Source organism: Miniopterus natalensis, chromosome 18 (genome assembly GCF_054644295.1).
Source record: "Miniopterus natalensis isolate mMinNat1 chromosome 18, mMinNat1.hap1, whole genome shotgun sequence".
Classification (NCBI taxonomy): Eukaryota; Metazoa; Chordata; class Mammalia; order Chiroptera; family Miniopteridae; genus Miniopterus; species Miniopterus natalensis.
Genome location: NC_142098.1, coordinates 10948723 through 10968806, shown reverse-complemented (window position 1 = coordinate 10968806; position 20084 = coordinate 10948723). Strand labels below are relative to the sequence as shown.

At 56.7% G+C, this 20084-nt stretch overlaps 1 protein-coding gene across 1 annotated transcript; it reads left to right on the top strand.

Moving 5' to 3' along the window:
* Positions 1–588: 588 nt before the first annotated feature.
* On the top strand, positions 589–19825 carry KMT2B (lysine methyltransferase 2B). The gene is made up of 37 exons (XM_087827141.1): positions 589–945; positions 1994–2066; positions 2310–4324; positions 4530–4643; positions 4737–4887; positions 5165–5444; positions 5607–5662; positions 5901–6179; positions 6498–6592; positions 6867–6965; positions 7109–7222; positions 7358–7504; positions 7606–7701; positions 8135–8252; positions 8771–8884; positions 9048–9232; positions 9306–9395; positions 9480–9584; positions 9719–9792; positions 10307–10422; positions 10511–10602; positions 10682–10819; positions 11452–11610; positions 11841–11961; positions 12038–12116; positions 12216–12376; positions 13462–13689; positions 13772–15062; positions 15162–15251; positions 15329–15438; positions 17754–17891; positions 17977–18051; positions 18141–18318; positions 18602–18709; positions 18827–18910; positions 19028–19157; positions 19250–19825. Exons 1-37 carry the CDS (start codon positions 589–591, stop codon positions 19523–19525), a joined length of 8136 nt encoding a protein of 2711 aa, XP_087683267.1. The 3' UTR covers positions 19526–19825.
* Positions 19826–20084: the final 259 nt, after the last annotated feature.

Below are 20084 nucleotides of genomic sequence, written 5' to 3'. Positions count from 1 at the left end.
ACGGCGGCCGGGTCGTACCTCAAACTGAGACTAACCCCTGGCCGCCGCCCCTTCTCCAGCCCAAGCCTCCAGCAGGCGTGAACTTCATTTCCCAGTGTCTTCGGGGTTCCCAGGGTAAGGAGCCCCGTGCACCCTGGGAGTCGTAGTTCGGCGGGCCGCTGGCCTTCACTGGAACGATGGGAGGAGTCGGGGGCGAAAACCACACCTCCCGGCGGCTCCCGAGCTAGCTTTCTGGGTCTGATAGGCACCCCACAGACCCAGCTCTCGCGGCCTTAGCTCCCGGCGGAAGAAGCGAGACGCCAGGACTACATTTCCCTGAGGCCCCTGCGCCGCACCCCTCTTCGGCCGCGACGCGGGGTCTATGCTCTTCAGGCGCGGTCTAAGGTGACGGCCGACGGGCCTCGGACTCCCGCTCCCGTGGTGCCCCGCGCGTGGCCGGCCCAGCCCCCGGCTCCCGCCAGACCCGCGGCGGCGCCGGTTGTTGTCGTGAGCCGCAGCCGCACCGCCCCTCCCCGCTCTCCCCTCCCCCCGGCCCTGCTCTCGGGCCGCCCCTCCCCCTGCCTCCCCGGCCCCTCTCACGGTGCCAAGATGGCGGCGGCGGCGGGCGGCGGCAGTTGCCCGGGGCCTGGCTCCGCGCGGGGCCGCTTCCCGGGCCGGCCGCGGGGCTCGGGCGGGGGAGGGGGCCGCGGCGGACGGGGCAACGGGGCCGAGAGAGTGCGGGTAGCTCTGCGGCGCGGCGGCGGCGCGGCGGGGCCGGGCGCAGCCGAGCCCGGGGAGGACACGGCCCTGCTCCGTTTGCTGGGGCTCCGCCGGGGCCTGCGCCGGCTCCGCCGCCTGTGGGCCGGCCCGCGCGTTCCGCGGGGCAGGGGCCGGGGCCGGGGCTGGGGCCTGAGCCGGGACTGCGCGCCGGAGGAGGAGAGCAGTGACGGGGAATCCGACGAGGAGGTGAGGCGGTCGGAGGCGTCCCCAGCGCCTGGCGGGGCGGAGGCCCGGGGCTTCCAGGGCTCTGGGTGGCCCCGAGGAGTGACGTGGGGAAGCGGGGTCCTCGGGGCCCCTGCGGAGAGAAAGGGCCCTGGAAATAGTCCGGGGAGGAGGTGGGCTGCATGGAGCTGTTGGTGAAAGGGGCTTTTATAAGTGAGTAGAGAAGCCCAAGCTACAGCTAGGCACTTCGGCCTGTGGCGGGTCATACTGAAGTGTCCTGGGCTGATCTTTCTTGGTAGTCGGCAAAGCTAGGGCAGTAGAGGTTTGAGCAAGGGAGCTATGGGCACCGCATGCCCAACCAGTGGTGGTTGACAGCAGCAGCTTGACTTTAGTGGACCCAAGCTAGGGCTCTCTGGGCTCTTACCTGTGAGCTGCCCCGCCCAGCCTCATAACCTCTGGTTTCACCAGTGCCCCATTTCCTCTTCTGACCTAAAGTGGAGAGAGGGTAGAATGGTGGAGGGCTTCCTCTTAGGGGCCCAGGTTGAAGAGAAATGGAATGAAGACTGAGACTGAGCACTCCAGCAGGTCTTGAGTTCAGCTCATGATTTATAACCCCGCCTCTGGGAAAGGGAGGAAGGTGTGGGGATCCGATAAACCATTTGATGTACACAGACACCACGCTTGGGTGGCCCTATTCCCATCTTCATTCTGGAAGAAACTACGGCCCAAGAGGGTGTAAACAGAGGTCCCACTTTTTTCTGAGTTGGAATGTAAGGGAATCTGAGGGTAGTGGCTAGTGCTTGGCCTGAGAATACCCTGTTCTGCGTCCTTCTGTGCTGGTGTGATTTGGCATAGGAAGTGGAGGTTCAAAATACCCTGTGTTTTCATCCCTAAGGAGAAACCCTGTTTTTCTATTCCCCTCCCCTTCTATTCTTTTTAGTTCTTCTGTAAATAGGCAGGGGTCTGTTAAGGGGGAAGCTGGGGATATTCCTTGGTAGCTGAGTCTCAGGTGGAATAAGGGTTTTGGCACTGACTGCTGTTTCTCCCCTCCACCTCTGGTCCCCTAAATCAGGAGTTTCAGGGTTTTCATTCAGATGAAGATGTGGCCCCCAGTTCCCTGCGCTCTGCGCTCCGGTCCCAGCGAGGTGAGTGACGGGGAAACTCTACCTCTGTAGCTTTACAGGAATGTTATTCTCACTCTTTGTGTCAGCTTTTCCCTGTTCAACTAGAGTCTCCATCAGTTACTGAGTGTGTTCTGTGTTCAGAGCCCAAGCTAGGCTGGGCTGTGGGGGAAACAGACAAGTAAGACTAGTCCTGGCCCTCCTGCAATGCCTTTCATAGTCCAAAGGGCTGGCTTGACCCATCTCTCCCCACACCTATTCTTTTAGGTCGAGCCCCTCGAGGTCGGGGCCGCAAGCATAAGACGATCCCCCTTCCGCCTCCTCGCCTAGCAGATGTGACTCCTACCCCCCCAAAGACTCCTGCCCGGAAACGGGGTGAGGAGGGTACAGAACGGATGGTGCAAGCACTGACTGAACTTCTTCGGCGGGCCCAGGCACCCCCAGCCCCCCGGAGCCGGGCATGTGAGCCCTCCACCCCCCGTCGGTCTCGGGGGCGGCCCCCAGGACGGCCAGCAGGCCCCTGCAGGAAGAAGCAACAAGCAGTAGTGGTGGCAGAAGCAGCTGTGACAATCCCCAAACCTGAGCCTCCACCTCCTGTGATTCCAGTAAAACATCGAACTGGCAGCTGGAAGTGCAAGGAGGGGCCTGGCCCAGGACCTGGGACCCCCAAGTGTGGAGGACAGTCTGGGCGAGGAGGCCGTGGAGGCAGGGGCCGAGGCCGAGGTGGACTCCCCCTTGTGATCAAGTTTGTTTCAAAGGCCAAAAGACTGAAGATGGGACGATTGTCCTTGGGACTTGAATCAGGTCAGGGTCAAGATCAACATGAGGAAAGCTGGCAGGATGCCCCCCAAGGAAAAATTGAATCTGGACAGGGAGAGGGCCCTTGCTGGAGCAAGGAGCAGAAGTTAAAAGAGGAGGGAGAGACGGAGAAAGACAAGGAGGAAGGGGAAGGGAAGGAAGAGCGAGCTGTAGCTGAGAAAGATACGTTAGAGGAGGAAAAGGAACAGGCAAAGCCACCCTCACCACCCCTGACTCCTCCAGCCCCTCCCCCACCTCTTCCATCTCCCTCAACATCTCCTCCATCCCCACTTTGCCCTCCACCACCCTTAGTGACCCCACCATCCCCTCCACCACCTCCTGCCCCAGAGGAGCAGGAAGAATCCCCTCCTGTTGTCCTAGCTACATGCTCTAGGAAGAGAGGCCGGCCTCCCCTGACTCCCAGCCAACGGGCGGAGCGGGAAGCTGCTCGGGCAGGGCCAGAGGGCACCTCTCCTACCACTCCAACCCCCAGCACCACCACAGGAGGCCCTCTGGAAGACAGTCCCACTGTGGCTCCCAAAAGTACCACCTTCCTAAAGAATATCCGGCAGTTTATTATGCCTGTGGTGAGTGCCCGGTCCTCCCGTGTCATCAAGACACCCCGACGATTTATGGATGAAGACCCCCCCAAACCCCTAAAGGTGGAAGTCTCACCTACTCTGCGGCCTCCAGTTGCCATCTCACCACTCGCTCCCCAGGAACCAGCACCAGCCCCCTCTCCACCGTGTGCTCCAACTCCCCTATCTGTCCCAGTCCCACTTCCTGAAAAGAGACGGTCCATCTTAAGGGAACCCACATTTCGCTGGACCTCGCTGACCCGAGAACTGCCCCCTCCTCCCCCTGCTCCTCCACCAGCCCCACCCCCACCCCCACCCCCTGCTCCTTTCACTCCATCCCGGAGGCCCCTGCTCCTTCGGGCCCCTCAGTTTACCCCAAGTGAAGCCCACTTGAAGATCTATGAATCGGTGCTTACTACTCCTCCACTTGGGGCCCCTGAAGCCCCTGAGCCAGAGCCACCTCCCGCTGATGAATCTCCAGCTGAGCCTGAGCCACGGGCAGTGGGCCGCACCAACCATCTCAGCCTGCCTCGTTTTGCCCCTGTGGTCCCCACTCCTGTTAAGGCAGAGGTGCCCCCAGCTGCAGCTCTGAGCAATGGGCAGCAGCCTCAGGCTCAGCTACAGCAGCCCCTACAGGCCTTGCAAACCCAGCTGCTGCCCCAGGCACTACCACCACTGCAACCACAGTTACAGCCACAGCCGCCGCCGCCACCACCACAGCAGCCACCACCACAGCAGCCACCACCACAGCAGCCGCCACCACTGGAAAAGGCCCGGATTGCAGGCCTGGGTTCCTTACCACTGTCTGGTGTAGAGGAGAAAATGTTCAGCCTCCTCAAGAGAGCCAAGGTGCAGCTATTCAAGATCGACCAGCAACAGCAGCAGAAGGTGGCATCTTTGATGCCGGTAAGCATGGCGCTTTAATTGGGCCCCTGCACCCAGTCATACAGCCTCGATTCCTTTCAGTCTCTTAAACTCCTGCCTCCCTCCAGCATTGCAGGGAACACTCTCAACCAGTCCATTCCCTGTGCCCCAGCTTCCTGTATTCCTTCTCTGGCCCTGTCTTTGCTCACTTTTCAGCCTTTAACCCTGCTTATTATTTCCCCACCAGCCAAACCCTGGAGGGCAGATGGAGGAGGTCATGGGGACTGTCAAGCAAATCTCAGATAGAGGTTCTGTCAGGTCTGAAGATGAATCGGTGGAAACTAAAAGAGAGAGACCATCGGTAGGGAGTGGATGGAGGGCCCTCAGAAGGAGGCTGGTTGCAATAGCACAAGTAGCAACTCCCTACATGTATTCCTGGTTTCTCCTTCCCCAGGGCCCCGAGTCCCCTGTGCAAGGCCCCCGCATCAAACATGTCTGCCGTCATGCTGCTGTGGCCCTGGGTCAGGCCCGGGCCATGGTGCCTGAAGACGTCCCCCGCCTCAGTGCTCTCCCTCTCCGGGATCGGCAGGACCTTGCCGCAGAGGGTAGGGGCAGGTGTCTTGTGGGGAAATTAGACAGCCATGTCAAGTCTGGGAGTGAGTGAATCCACCAAGAGCCTGGGAGAGTGGGAGCTGAGTTGAGTGCTTAAGGCTAGGTGGCAAAGAGGTTAGAGTACATGCTAGGTCTTAGACAAAATGGGTTTGGGGGCATGTGGAACCTGAGCACTGCAAAAGTAGTGGCCAGAGGGCCAATTGAATGAAGCCTAGGAGAGACCAGATGAAGTGGCTTTGTTGCTCCATCCCCTCCTCTTCACTGCATTAGATACGTCATCAGCATCTGAGACTGAGAGTGTCCCATCACGGTCACAGCAGGGAAAGGTGGATTCATCAGGGCCTGGGGGAGATTCAGAGCCCACAGGGTCTGGAGGACCCCTAGTCCATACACCCCGGCGCTCACTGCCCTCCCATCATGGCAAGAAGATACGGATGGCACGGTGTGGACACTGTCGGGGCTGCCTGCGTGTGCAGGACTGTGGCTCCTGTGTCAACTGTCTGGACAAGCCCAAGTTTGGGGGCCCTAACACCAAGAAGCAGTGCTGTGTGTGAGTAGCTGAGATTCAGCCTCCATTCCCACCCATGGTTGTCTGTCACCAAGGCCCCCTGCCCCACCAGAGCAGTGGGATTGGCATCCTTGTGGAGAGCTTCCTCTCTTCCCCCCAGACCACCAGTCCCCTACCCTGGTGACGTGCTGCTCCCCTCCCCAGATACCGGAAGTGTGACAAGATAGAGGCTCGGAAGATGGAGCGGCTGGCTAAAAAAGGTAAGTTTTGAGGAGCATTTCTTTACACAACCTTATTTAGACTCCTGGTATGGAGGAAAACATGTTTTCTCGCTCTCCTCCCCTTATCTTTGCAGTCCACCACCTTTGTCTTTTTTCCATCGTGTGTTCTGTATCTCTCCTTCCTGTTCTCTTCTGCCCCACTTTCTGGCTTTTCTCCATCCAAATGTCCCATGTCCCTGGCTGAGATCAGATTCTACTCAGTCCCCTGTTCCCACAGGCCGGACGATAGTGAAGACGCTGTTGCCCTGGGATTCCGATGAATCTCCTGAGGCCTCCCCTGGTCCTCCAGGCCCACGCCGGGGGGCGGGAGCTGGGGGGCCCCGGGAGGAGGTGGTGGCCCCACCAGGGCCCGAGGAGCAGGACTCCCTCCTACTGCAGCGCAAGTCAGCCAGGCGCTGCGTCAAACAGCGACCCTCCTATGATATCTTCGAGGACTCGGATGACTCAGAGCCTGGGGGTCCCCCTGCTCCCCGGCGTCGGACTCCCCGAGAGAATGGTACGAATTGCTTGTTGCTTTGCCTGTCGGTCAGTCAGCCTTGTGTCTTTTGTGTGGAAGTGATGGGGCTCTGACCCCAGGGTTCTGTGTGACAGAGAGTAGCAGTGTCCAGAGAAGGAGGTAGTCTCAGGTGGATGGGGAAACTGGTGTGTGAGGTATTTAGTAGCTTATTGAGCAAGTCCTAACTAAGGATCACCCTAGCAGACCTTGGTTGGTTGAAGAATGCCCTGGGGATCCAGGTAACATTTGGGAGTTGTAAAAGAGGGGCAGTGGGACAGGCAAGAGGAGGGAACCTCACCGCTCATGTATCCTGCCTAGAGCTACCAGTGCCAGAACCTGAGGAGCAGAGCCGGCCCCGCAAACCCACCCTGCAGCCTGTGTTGCAGCTCAAGGCCCGAAGGCGCCTGGACAAGGTCAGCATGGCCCCACACCAAGAACCCTGAGCTCTGTGGAAGGCATGGCTCCCGCCCTCCAGGAGCTTCCTGGCAAGTCAGGGTAACGGGCTCACCTGAGTTCCGTGGTGTATCCACACTGGAAAACAGACCCTGATGGGTGAGACAGCCTATCCTCTGGAAAGCAGAGGATCTGGGCAAAACAGGGTCTGGCAAACTGGGGGAGAGGGCAGCTAGGAGAGAAGCCTGCAGAGATGGGGTGCGCCACCTTCTGACCATCACTGTCCCTCCCTAGGATACTTTGGCCCCTGGTCCCTTTGCTTCTTTTCCCAATGGCTGGACTGGAAAACAGAAGTCCCCTGATGGTGTGCACCGGGTCCGTGTGGATTTTAAGGTATGGCTTTGAGGGGGAGGATGGCAAGGACTGTGGTTGGAAGAAAGTTACTGATTGTGTCTGAGAAGCCAGGGCTTTAAGATGGATGGATCTGACTTAAGTCCCTGACTGCTCTCTAAACCCTTTGTTCTCTCTTGCCTCAGGAGGATTGTGACCTGGAGAATGTATGGCTGATGGGAGGCCTGAGTGTGCTCACCTCTGTGCCGGGGGGCCCACCTATGGTGTGCTTGCTATGTGCCAGCAAAGGCCTGCATGAGGTTGGATCCCCACCTTTTTTCACAACTCCTGAAGTCTCCATTAGCTCTTATTGATTTCTTGGGCCCTCTCAGCTGGGTCTCATGCCCTGGCCTCCTGGCTCACCCTGTGTTCATCCTTCACTCTCCCACCCCCAGCTGGTGTTCTGCCAAGTCTGCTGTGATCCTTTCCACCCATTCTGCCTGGAGGAAGCCGAGCGGCCCTTGCCCCAACATCATGACACCTGGTGCTGCCGCCGCTGCAAGTTCTGCCATGTCTGTGGGCGAAAAGGCCGGGGATCCAAGGTTTAGGCACTGGAGCCATGGGGTGGGTGGAGGAATGAAGGAGAGGGGTGTCCCTATGGCAGTAGGTCCTGCCATTGCTGTTTTTCTCCAATATCCAACAGCATCTCCTGGAGTGTGAGCGCTGCCGCCATGCTTACCACCCAGCCTGCCTGGGGCCCAGCTATCCAACCCGGGCCACACGCAAAAGGCGCCACTGGGTGAGAGATGAGGCCCAAACCCCTTGCTTTGGAGTTCCAATTAATGCTGCCCCCGCCCCAGCCTTGCTGTAGGCCAGGGCTCTCATGAGGAGGGGAAGGTTGAAGGTTGAAGGTTCTTTTGAGAGTTTGATAAATATAACATTTTTTCTTCAGGAATTTCACATAGACAAGAAATTAGGTGTAATGATTTAGAGGCTCATGGATTCCACAGTCCCAGGCTCATATCATCCCTTGCTCTAGCCTAACCTCTACTCCGCTCAGTTTCCCCATCACCAGTCTCTCCACCTCGTTCCTTTCCTGTTCTCCTCTTACCCTGCCTGCCTGCCTTCCTTACCTGTCTCCTGCCTACTGTTCACTCCTCTTTGTTCATCCTCCCCTTGCACTACTCTAGCCTGGTGTCTGGCTGTACCCCTAATCTTGCCCTGCCCCCCAGATCTGCTCAGCCTGTGTTCGCTGTAAAAGCTGTGGGGCGACTCCAGGCAAGAACTGGGACGTCGAGTGGTCTGGAGATTACAGCCTCTGCCCCAGGTGCACCCAGCTCTATGAGAAAGGTGGGGACTTGGCAGGGGCCCTGGGCCCTGGGTCCTGGGGGTCCACCGGGGAGTGGGCCAGTCTCCTGCAAGGGCAATTAGAACAGATGCTCTTTTCTAGTGGCTTTCCACCCTCTCTTCGCCGTGGACTCTTTCCTTCTGTTTAGGGTACTCTTCCACAGAGGCTTATCCGGTACACGAAGCAGGGACACAGCTTCTGAGGGCAATGGAAGTGGAGGGCTTGGGACCCCACCCTCATGTGTTCCCTGAGATGCTTCCTGGAACCTTGATCTCCACTGAGCACTTTGAAAACCTGGCCTTTTCTCATTTATTTAGTCATCGTGTTTAGCAAGACCCTATTCCTAGTGAAGCATTGGGACTGCAGGGTTAGAAAAGAGGCTTTTCTTCAGCCAGCTGTTTGGGAATGCTAGGGACCCAACTGGAGCATAACGGAGGCAGCCCATGTAGCAGTCAAGGGATGGCACTCCCACCCCCGCGACAGAAACTCTGACTTGCCCTCTTCTTTCCTCTTCCTTCAGGAAACTACTGCCCAATCTGTACGCGCTGCTATGAAGACAACGACTATGAGAGCAAGATGATGCAGTGTGCACAGTGTGATCACTGGGTGCATGCCAAGTGTGAGGGGCTCTCAGGTGAGTGGGTGGAGTACCAGGGTGTGACCTCAGCCCTTTGGGGATCCCTGTCCTGTCCCCCACCTCAAGCCCTCAGAGGACAGGTGGGCTAAATGTTCTTAGTGACCTAGGGGCTGCTGAGAGCCCCCAAACATTTTCTCGTTTCTCGCCCTGGCTGTTCTAGATGAAGACTATGAGATTCTTTCGGGGCTGCCAGACTCAGTGTTGTACACCTGTGGACCGTGTGCTGGGGCCACGCACCCCCGCTGGCGAGAGGCCTTGAGTGGGGCCTTGCAGGGTGGCTTGCGACAGGTGCTCCAGGGCCTATTGAGCTCCAAGGTGGCGGTCCCACTGCTGCTGTGCACCCAGGTCTGGAGGGCTCGGGGGTCAGGATGGGGTGGGGCCAGACTAGCACTAGCCTTGCTGACTTCCCTCTTTGCAGTGTGGCCAAGATGGAAAGCAGCTGCACCCAGGGCCCTGCAACCTGCAAGCTGTGAGTCAGCGCTTTGAGGAAGGCCACTACAAGTCTGTGGTGAGTGGGACACTGAGAGGAACAGGTGGATGCCAGGAGGCTGGGGTTGGGCAGGGGCTTGGGTCCTGACAAAACCCCTTACAGCACAGCTTCATGGAGGACGTGGTGAGCATCCTGATGAGGCACTCGGAAGAAGGAGAGACCTCAGAGCATCGTGTTGGAGGCCAAATGAAGGGGCTCCTACTAAAGGTGAGCTCTTTGGGGGTATTTATTATAGGGTGGCTTCAGTGGTAGTGGGGAGGAGAGAGTGGGTCCTTTAGACCCACTCCCTTCCATTTCTCCTGGGGAAGCCAGTTCTTCTCATCCTGTTACCCACTCCCCAGCTGCTAGAGTCTACGTTCGGCTGGTTCGACGCCCATGACCCCAAGTACTGGCGACGGAGTACCCGGCTGCCGAAGTGAGCAAGGCTGGGTAGCAGAAGGGGAACCAGGGAATGAGGGCAAAGGCCAAGGGCACCTGAGGGGAATTCAGGTTCCAACTGGGCTGAGAATAGATGAGCAGAGTTAGGGTCTGGAGGGTGGCAGAACCAGGATGACAGTCCCTAGTGGTTGTAGACTAGCAAAGATTCAGACTGTGGAGTTAGCTCTTACTTTGTTTCTATTTCATGCAAGCCATTGTTGGGGACAGCAGTGAGCTGTGTTGGAGGGGTTGGGTAGGCACTGATGACCCAGACAGTCAGAGTGGCGATGAGGAAGCCCAAGGGATGAGATGTGAAGGAAGAATATTCCAGGCATGAGGAACAACAAGCATTTCATGTGCCAAAGGTGGGCCTGGTTATTTGGGAGACTGAGAGAAATGCCACATGGCAAGAGGACAAAGGGTGTCATGGAATATTTAAGCTGAGATTGTGGGTGGGCTCTAGTCCAGCCATCCTGCTAGATGTGTCAGATACTGACCCAGCCTATCCACAGCGGAGTCCTTCCCAATGCTGTGTTACCCCCATCCTTGGACCATGTCTACGCTCAGTGGAGGCAACAGGAACCAGAGACCCCAGAATCAGGGCAACCTCCAGGGGACCCCTCAGCAGGTACTGGGAAGTGGGAACTGGAAACTAGAGCCCCTGAGTCGGTGATCCCGTCCTAATTCTTAGACCTCCCTTCCCACACTCCCTCCAGCTTTCCAGGGCAAGGATCCAGTTGCTTTCTCGCACTTGGAGGACCCTCGTCAGTGTGCGCTCTGCCTCAAATATGGGGATGCAGATTCTAAGGTGAGGACTACTGCATGAAGCCCCAGGTTGTGGGGCCTAGTCCCTGAGGCCTCTCCTCACATCACTCCTCTGCACCTAGGAGGCAGGGCGGCTCCTGTACATCGGGCAGAATGAGTGGACACACGTTAACTGTGCCATTTGGTCAGCCGAAGTATTTGAGGAAAATGATGGTTCCCTCAAGAATGTGCACGCTGCTGTGGCTCGAGGGAGGCAGATGGTGAGGGCACGGGCCTGGAGAGGTGGGCAGCTTTCGGGGTCTCGGGGGCCCCTCCTTCAGTGGATACAGCTCTTGTTTCAGTGTCTTTTTTGGTACCTAGGACTCTGGTGCAGGAGACATAGTGGCTTTTTTCCCCTTTTTAGAGCCCTCTGGCCTGGGAGACTAAAGGTTAAAAGACCTCCTTTTGATTGATCCTGTGCTGAGTGCTTTCCATACAACTTGGCACTTATCTTTTAATGCATCCCTGTGAGGTGAGGTGTTGCCTGGGTTAGAATCAGCTCATTGTCAGGAAATGGAATGATAGAGGTACCTGCTGTGGGGGGCACATGTGAATATTAAGTGAAATGACACAGGTTCTATGTTAGACTCACGTGAGAAATATGGTAAATGCCACTCAGCAATATTAGCTGTTATTTTTTTCTACTGCAACATTCTGCTTCAGAAAATCTGAAATAGCTTTGATGTGAACTTGGCCCTCGATGCAGCTAGGTAAGAGATTATGTTCCATGAGTGCCCTTTGTGAAGTGCTGGGCTAGACGGGGCCAAGCAGAATCTAAAGGACAGTGATGCTGAGTGTCAGGCCCTGGCCCTGGTTGCTGGCTTCTCCCCTCAGCAACCCCTTCCACCCACAGCGCTGTGAACTCTGCCTAAAGCCTGGAGCCACGGTGGGCTGCTGCCTTTCCTCCTGCCTCAGCAACTTCCACTTCATGTGTGCCCGGGCCAGCTACTGCATCTTCCAGGATGACAAGAAAGTTTTCTGTCAGAAACATACAGATCTGCTGGATGGCAAGGTGGGCCATTACCGTGGGGGAGACACCTCCCCACTGCTCTCTTCCCCCTTCCACTTAGGGACCCCCACAGCCCCTCAGGCCCAGTCCCTGCCTGCCTCTCAGTGTCTCCTCGCTCTCCTTGAGCCCTTTAGTCAAGCCTCCTGCCTACAAGTCCCTGCCTACGGAGACGTCCCTTGCATCCCTCTCACACCCCTCCAGTCCAGCAACCCCACTTGCCACCCACTTCCCAGGAGATCGTGACTCCCGATGGTTTTGATGTTCTCCGCCGAGTCTATGTGGACTTTGAGGGCATCAACTTCAAGCGGAAGTTCTTGACAGGGCTCGAACCTGATGCCATCAATGTGCTCATTGGTAAGCTGCTTGCTCTCTACTGTGCTCTTCCTGACCTTGCCTGGCCCCACCCTCCTGATCTCTCCTCTGCCCATAGGCTCCATTCGAATTGACTCCTTGGGTACTCTCTCTGATCTCTCGGACTGCGAGGGACGGCTCTTCCCCGTTGGCTACCAGTGAGCAGCCCAGGGGAAGTTGGTGGGGTTCGGGACTCCAGGACTAGATCTCATTTCCCAAGTTGTCCTGACCCTATGTCCTACATGCCCACCCAACAGGTGCTCCCGTCTGTACTGGAGCACGGTGGATGCTAGGCGGCGCTGCTGGTATCGGTGCCGAATTCTTGAGTATCGGCCATGGGGGCCAAGGGAAGAGCCAGTTCACCTGGAGGCAGCGGAGGAGAACCAGACCATTGTGCACAGCCCCACCCCTTCCACTGGTATGGCCTTAGAACTACATTTTCTTTCCTGAGTGCCACCCTCTCATTTTTATCCTCCTCTCTCCTAAAGAAATTCCAGATTGCTTGTTCTTTTCTCATTGTAATGGCAATAACATAACTTAATGACTGCGCATTATATGCCAGCATTTCACAGATTTCACAGGAATTGAGGGGAGAGTACCGTGCTTCCTGCTTTGGGGTGGGGGGAGGTGGTGACAACTTCTGTCAAATGTAAGGAGCCTTTAGGGCCACCTGACTCGGGGCTCCATGCTTATATAATGCTCCCTACAGCTCTCTGAGGAAGGTACAAGCTCCGCTGTACTGCAGCTCAAAAGGGTAGTCGCTCTCCATAGTAACATAGTGGTGGAGCCAGGATTCTAACCTGATCTGCTCAATTCCCAATCTGGCACCTTCACAGCCACGTTGGCACTGAGGGATGTAGCTGAGGACTGGATGGCACAGAGCAAAGAATGGGCTTGGAGATTGGTAAAGGGAGAGGCCATTGGGGGCTGAATGGGAGGAGGAAGAGATTGGGATTGTGTTTGCAGGTAAGGAGTTTGTTCCAGGTTAGAGTCTGACATGAAGTAGAGAGGGGAGGAGGGTACATCTGTCCTGGATGGAAACAAGGGAATGTTGGGAGGAGGCGGCAGAGATCAGCTTGCACAGGTTGGGTGGAACCAAGTAATGGGGAGCCAAAAGTGCCAGGATGGGGCGGATGCGTTTGATGTGGCAGGGATGCACAGAGCAGGTAAGAAAGTGGTAGGACTGGCTGGGCTGGAGAGAGAGCAGTGCCACTCATGCATGTAGGGCCTGAATCAGAGCCATAGATAGCCATGTGGGGAGATGGCAAAGGATGGCTGAGGAAGGGTCACAAAGGGGCCCTGGTCCCGGTGCATGTGGAGGCTTTACAGAAGCTATGCAGAGGGTTGCAGTCTGACTGACGACTGGGGACCAGTGCCCATTGTGACTGGAGCAGGGGCAGGGATGGAGAAGATGCAGTTGGCCCAAAAGAAGGAAGGACATGTGAGGAAAGGCTTTAATAAAGAGCTCTCGCCACCCCTGATGCCATTTTCTTGCCTCTTTAGAGCCCCCAGATCATGTCAACCCCCCACCAGATACAGATGCCCTTATCCCTGGAGCTCCTGAGCACCACTCACCTATTCAGAACTTGGACCCCACTCTTCGGCCAGATCCAAGCAGCGCCCCTCCTCCGGCTCCCCGCTCCTTTTCGGGGGCTCGAATCAAAGTGCCCAACTACTCACCATCCCGGAGGCCCTTGGGGGGTGTCTCCTTTGGACCCCTGCCCTCCCCTGGTGAGTACTTGGGAGTATTCAGGGGAGGGATGGGGCAGGTGAGGCAGGAGCACCTGGCTGACAATGACTCTTCCTCCCACAGGAAGTCCATCTTCTCTGACCCACCACATTCCTACAGTGGGAGACCCGGACTTCCCAGCTCCCCCCAGACGCTCCCGTCGTCCCAGCCCCCTGACTCCCAGGCTGCCACCATCACGGCGGGCCTCCTCCCCTCTCAGAACCTCTCCTCAGCTCAGGGTGCCCCCTCCTACCTCATTCCTTAGAGCCCTTACACCTACCTCAGGGGAGCTGGCTCCCCCTGGCCCTGCCTCATCTCCACTACCCCCTGAAGACCTGGGCCCAGACTTTGAGGACATGGAAGTGGTGTCAGGACTGAGTGCTGCTGACCTGGACTTTGCGGCCAGCCTGCTGGGGACTGAGCCCTTTCAGGAAGAGATTGTGGCTGCAGGGACAGTGGGGAGCAGCCATGGGGGCCCAGGGGACAGCTCAGAGGAGGAAGCCAGCCCTATCCCCCACTATATCCACTTCCCTGTGACTGTGGTGTCTGGCCCTCCCTTGGCCCCTGGCACTCTCCCTGGAGCCCCTCGCATCGAACAGCTGGACGGAGTGGATGATGGCACAGACAGCGAGGCTGAGGCAGTCCAGCAGCCTCGGGGTCAGGAGACTCCTTCGGGGCCAGGGGCAGGCCGCGCTGGGGTCATCGGGGCTGCAGGGGACAGGGCCCGACCTCCTGAGGACTTGCCATCAGAAATTGTGGATTTTGTGTTGAAGAACTTAGGGGGGCCTGGGGACGGGGGTACTGGGCCCAGAGAGGAGCCACTCCCCCCAGCGCCTCCCCTGGCCAATGGCAGCCAACCCCCCCAGGGCTTGCCCCCTAGCCCTGCTGATCCCACTCGGACATTTGCCTGGCTCCCTGGGGCTCCAGGGGTTCGAGTATTGAGCCTGGGCCCTGCCCCTGAGCCCCCCAAACCTGCCACATCCAAAATCATCCTTGTCAACAAGCTGGGGCAAGTGTTTGTGAAGATGGCTGGGGAGGGTGAGCCTGTCTCCCCAGCAGTGAAGCAGCTGCCTCTTCCTCCTCCCATCCCCCCCACAGCCCCCACTTCCTGGACTCTGCCCTCAGGACCCCTGCTGGGTGTGTTGCCAGTGGTGGGGGTGGTCCGTCCTGCACCGCCTCCACCCCCCCCTCCATTGACACTAGTGTTGAGCAGTGGGCCCTCCAGCCCGCCCCGCCAGGCCATCCGTGTCAAAAGGGTGTCCACCTTCTCTGGCCGTTCCCCACCAGTGCCTCCCCCGAGCAAGACACCCCGGCTGGAGGAAGATGGAGAGGCCTTGGAGGATCCCACCCAGGGTCCAGGGCTTAGTAGCAGCGGGTGAGTGAGTATGCTGAGGTTAGAGGTGGGCAAGAGAGTTGGGCAGGAGAAGGCAGCTCAGGCTTCTTGTGGTTTCCCTCACCCCCCGCCCCCTACCAGGTTTAGCCGAGTGAGGATGAAAACGCCTACAGTGCGTGGAGTTCTCAACATGGATGATTCTGGGGAGCCCACTGGGGAGGAAAGCCTGAGGTGAGTGGCCAGTCCCTTTTCCCTGGAAGCTCTGGGATCTTTGTCCCTTCCCTCTTCTGACAGGTCTCTCCTCACAGGCCCCTCCAGGACCAGTCCCCTCTGCTGCCACTTCCAGAAGGTGGTCCTCCCCAGGGTCTTGATGGTCCCCCTGACCTTCTGCTTGAATCCCAGTGGCACCACTACTCAGGTAGGGACCAGCCTTTTCTTCTCACCACGTTCTTTCCTGTGCTTGCTCAGCTGAATGACTGACAGGTACAGTGGAGAATTGGTACACTTCAAAAGACACCTACTGGGTGTTGCACATTGCACACCGATCTGGGAACAGGCCTAAGGCTCAGCATTAGAGTTATAGAGATGCCCGCAAGGAGTTTATGGCCTGTGACAGAAATAGACAGAGATAAGAAGTTTTAGCTCGATGTGAGAGGGTCTCTAAAAGTGCCTTGCCCAGCATGCCAAGAGCCCCAGGGAGAGCTTCAGAGCCTAGTCTGCCAGGGTCAGAGGGTCAGGTACCTAGTAAAGCTGAAGATGAAGTTCAGGGGATTATCCAGAGAGGATGGATCCAGAGGAGGGTCAGGAACAGTAGGAAGGACATCAGAGGAGAGCAGTGTCCTAGAGGCCCAAGGAAGGGAGTAGTCAGTAGTCCCAACTGCCATGGAGGGCCCCAGGCATGCAGGGTCTAGGATTGGTGTGTACCATGTAGGCCAGTGGCACAGGTTGGGAGGATGCTGTGTCGGAGTCCAGAATCAAAGACGGTGGTTAGTGAGGAAGCCAGAACAGCACCTAGGCGCTTTGCCAAAAAGCTCAGCTAAGAGTCTGGGAGGAGGAGGTGGGCCAACAGCTTAGAGGGGTTTGGTGTGAGGGCTGAGACAGCAAAGCCAAGGGTGAAGGCAAAGGGGGTGAGAGGAGGCATGTGGTCAGGTTGAATAGGAGACCCCTGAGATGGAGGAAAGGGGAGATTAGTTGTATCTGTAGACATCAGTATACAGGATGAGGGCACTTGGAATCGTTTGGCTGAAATCTCAGTGAAGCCAGAAGATAAGTACTCTGTAGTTCGGGGAGGGCAGAGAGGGGGCTGCAGCCAAGCAAGTTGGTAATTAGCAGCCTGAGGTTTGGAATTTTCAGTGGCCCCAGTCCTGTTCTGATATGTGGATTTTCTCATTGTGTAGAACGCAGCTGCTGAGCACGGAAGTGGAGTGAGGTAGAGTGAGACTGCTTAACTGAAAGACTACTTATGGGGTCAGAGAGGGCATGAGAATATGGCAGTGACCATGACAGGCAGGTCCCTGACTGCCCTTAGGGAGCGTACCACACTTTGGTAGAGGAAACAAACATGTACATTACCCTAGTGTGTTCAGAGAACAGAACGGAGGTGAGGATGGGAGGGCTAAGAAGAGGTGGGAGAAGTTATCAGAGGTGGACCCAGGGGCACTGAGGCCTAGAGGTGATGTGAGTCACACAGCAAGTCCAGTTTAGAATTGTTAGGACTGGGAGAACATGTGGGTAGGTTGGCCCAGAGAAGTGATGTGGGGAAATAGTGACCTTGTGAGTCCTGCCTCTCTTTAAAGTATGGTGCACTGAAACTTACGTTACCCCCACTCCGCCAGATATAATGGTCAGTCCTCAGTCCATATCCTGCTTGAACCAGCAGCTTTCGGTGTGCTGATCCCTCCCCTCTTTGAAGCACTCTCTTTCCTGGCTTCCGGAAGCCCACCCTCTCCTGACCTCTCTAGTTGTGCCTCCTCAGTGCCCCAACCTGTCAACTTTGGCGTGTCCAGGGTGCTCTCATCTAATTTCATAGCCCTAAATCCCATTTCTAATTCTGATAGCCCCCAAGTTGCTAGCCACACTCCTTTATCCTGGTGCCTGCTCTCCATCTCCACCAGCAAGTTGCAGGGAAGTTTTCTAAGGGGAATCTCAGACTCAACAAGTTCCAAACTGAACTTTCAACCTTTTCCCCAAACTGCTTTCTCCTGCACCCTCACTGTCACTATCCTTCCAATTATTCGGGCCCCAAACCTCAGAGTTTTCCTCGACCGTCACCCCCACCTCCCTTTCTTACATCTATATCTCTTGCATCAGTAAGTCCTTTCTGCTGTATCTTTAAAATCTTTAGCCCATGAGAAATCTCTTAAATAGCTCGTAATGTACATGTGTTTGATTCTGTATGGTCCTATATATTAATAACATATTTGTAATACAGAAATATGCTGCATATAAAAATATTCACGTGCAAAATATAGTTTTTCAGTATTTTTAATTTTATATGAGACAAAAGAATGAGGGGTGGGTGTTTATGGTAGATTGGGTGTTTGGGTAAGCCATAGTGTGTCTTGTGGGGCCAAAACACTCCAAGCTTCCGTGGAACTGCTCATCTAGCCTTCACTGGGCATTTAGATCCAGAGTATGTGCTTGTGCCCAGGGAGGGAGGGCGGTCGGGAACCTGGAGGTTTTGACTCCAGGAGGGGTGATTCTTACCTACTCTGACCTGCTCCCTGGGACCAGGTGAGGCTTCAAGCTCTGAGGAAGAGCCTCCATCTCCAGAGGATAAAGAGAACCACGCTCCGAGACGGGCTGGCCCGCATCTGCGGTTTGAGATCAGCAGTGAGGATGGGTTCAGCGTGGAGGCAGAGAGCTTGGAGGGTGAGTTTGGAGTAGTGGTGGCAGGGAGGGAAGGTGTCTCATAAAATACCATCCTGACTCTGCTGTGGCTCCGCCCTCTCCTTAGGGGCATGGAGAACTCTGATTGAGAAGGTGCAAGAGGCCCGAGGGCATGCCCGGCTCAGACATCTCTCCTTTAGTGGTAAGTGGGGGATCCACAGGGGCCCAGGGGGCTGGGATCACTTCCTGAGGGCAAGGTGGGCCACTGACATGACCTTTGATTTTCTTCAGGAATGAGTGGGGCAAGGCTCCTGGGCATCCACCATGACGCTGTCATCTTCCTGGCAGAGCAGCTGCCTGGGGCCCAGCACTGCCAGCACTATAAGTTCCGCTACCACCAGCAGGGAGAAGGCCAGGAGGAGCCACCCCTGAATCCCCATGGGGCAGCCCGTGCCGAGGTCTATCTTCGGTGAGAGGTCTGGGGTATGACGCCTGGGTTGGGGGAACCCTATGGACAGTCTCAAGGGTAAAAATTAAGTCTGCACAGGTGGGAAACAGGCCGGGGAAGAGATACTAGGCCATTCCCGGAATTACTACAGTTCATCTCAGAATTAACCTTTTAGTGCCCTTTTGCTTTGTCTCCATTGCAGTGGTTTTCCTCCCACTCTGCCAGCAGCAGGCCCAGGCCAAGAATAGGGGGTAGCACCTCGAAGGAATGGCTCTGAACCTCCCTCCCTTCTCTTCCTCTGCAGGAAGTGCACCTTTGACATGTTCAACTTCCTGGCCTCCCAGCACAGGGTGCTCCCTGAGGGGGCCACCTGCGATGAGGAAGAGGATGAGGTGCAGCTCAGGTCAACCAGGTATGGGGGCCAGGCCAGGGCGCAGGGGTGGTCTGGAAGGCCCCTAAAGAGGCTGACCGGAGGCAGAAGAGATCATTTCTGGGTACCAGCCTGTGTAACACTGTTGCCCCCTATCAGACGTGCCACCAGCCTGGAGCTGCCCATGGCTATGCGCTTTCGCCACCTCAAGAAGACATCCAAAGAGGCTGTGGGTGTCTACAGGTTAGTGGGGTTGGGGGGAAGATGCCCCTTGGGTGGATGACAGGTGCCCTGGTGTGGGGCTGCCTTGGTTTCTGTCCCCCTGCCCCCTGAGCTCCCCTTGCCCATCCTACCCTGCAGATCTGCCATCCATGGGCGGGGCCTGTTCTGTAAGCGCAACATCGATGCTGGCGAGATGGTCATTGAGTACTCTGGTATTGTCATTCGCTCTGTGCTGACTGACAAGCGGGAGAAGTTCTACGATGGGAAGGTGGGCTTTGCCAGGTCATGGGAATGAGGTGGGTGAAGCAGGGCCTACCCATGGGAACAGGGCACCTAACTGCCCCCACTTTGTCCCTGTAGGGTATTGGGTGCTACATGTTCCGCATGGATGACTTCGACGTGGTGGATGCCACAATGCATGGCAACGCTGCCCGCTTCATCAACCACTCGTGTGAGCCCAACTGCTTCTCTCGAGTCATTCACGTGGAGGGCCAGAAGCACATCGTCATCTTCGCCCTGCGCCGCATCCTGCGTGGTGAGGAGCTCACCTATGACTATAAGTTCCCCATCGAGGATGCCAGCAACAAGCTGCCCTGCAACTGTGGCGCCAAGCGCTGCCGTCGGTTCCTTAACTGAAGCTGTGGCTGCCCACGCCCCCCTGCTGCCATCTTGCCCCTGGTCTGGGGGCTCCCTTGTCCCTCCCAGAGCATCTCACCCCCACCCTCATGTTCAGGGTGGATGTGGGTGTGCAGGTGGCCAGGGCCCTGTCCCCACCCCTCCAGCCCACTCAGCAATTGCCCCCTCCTTGCCCTGGGGGCCCAGAATGTAGATATTGTACAAAGGTTTCTAAATCCCTTCTTTTCTATGCACTTTTTTATTTAAGAGGTGGGATCCCGGGTGGGAACCCCCCCACAATAAAGTCTGTCAATGTTTGGAGAGGTGGTCTTAGTTTGTATGGTACTGGGGGCATGTAGGAGCTCTTATTTCTCTGTGCCCCACACCCATTCTGAGCCAAGGAAGCCCATCAGCCCCAACAGGTGGGTGAGAGGCCATTATTTGAATCAGAAGTAAATTATGGGGTCTGTCGAGGCTTCAGAGCAACAAATGTTCTACATATTATAAATTAGAATCCAGCTGGGTGTCTGTGGATGAAGTCTCTTGGGTTGCCCAGAGGCACATGAAGCCAGCTCTCCCA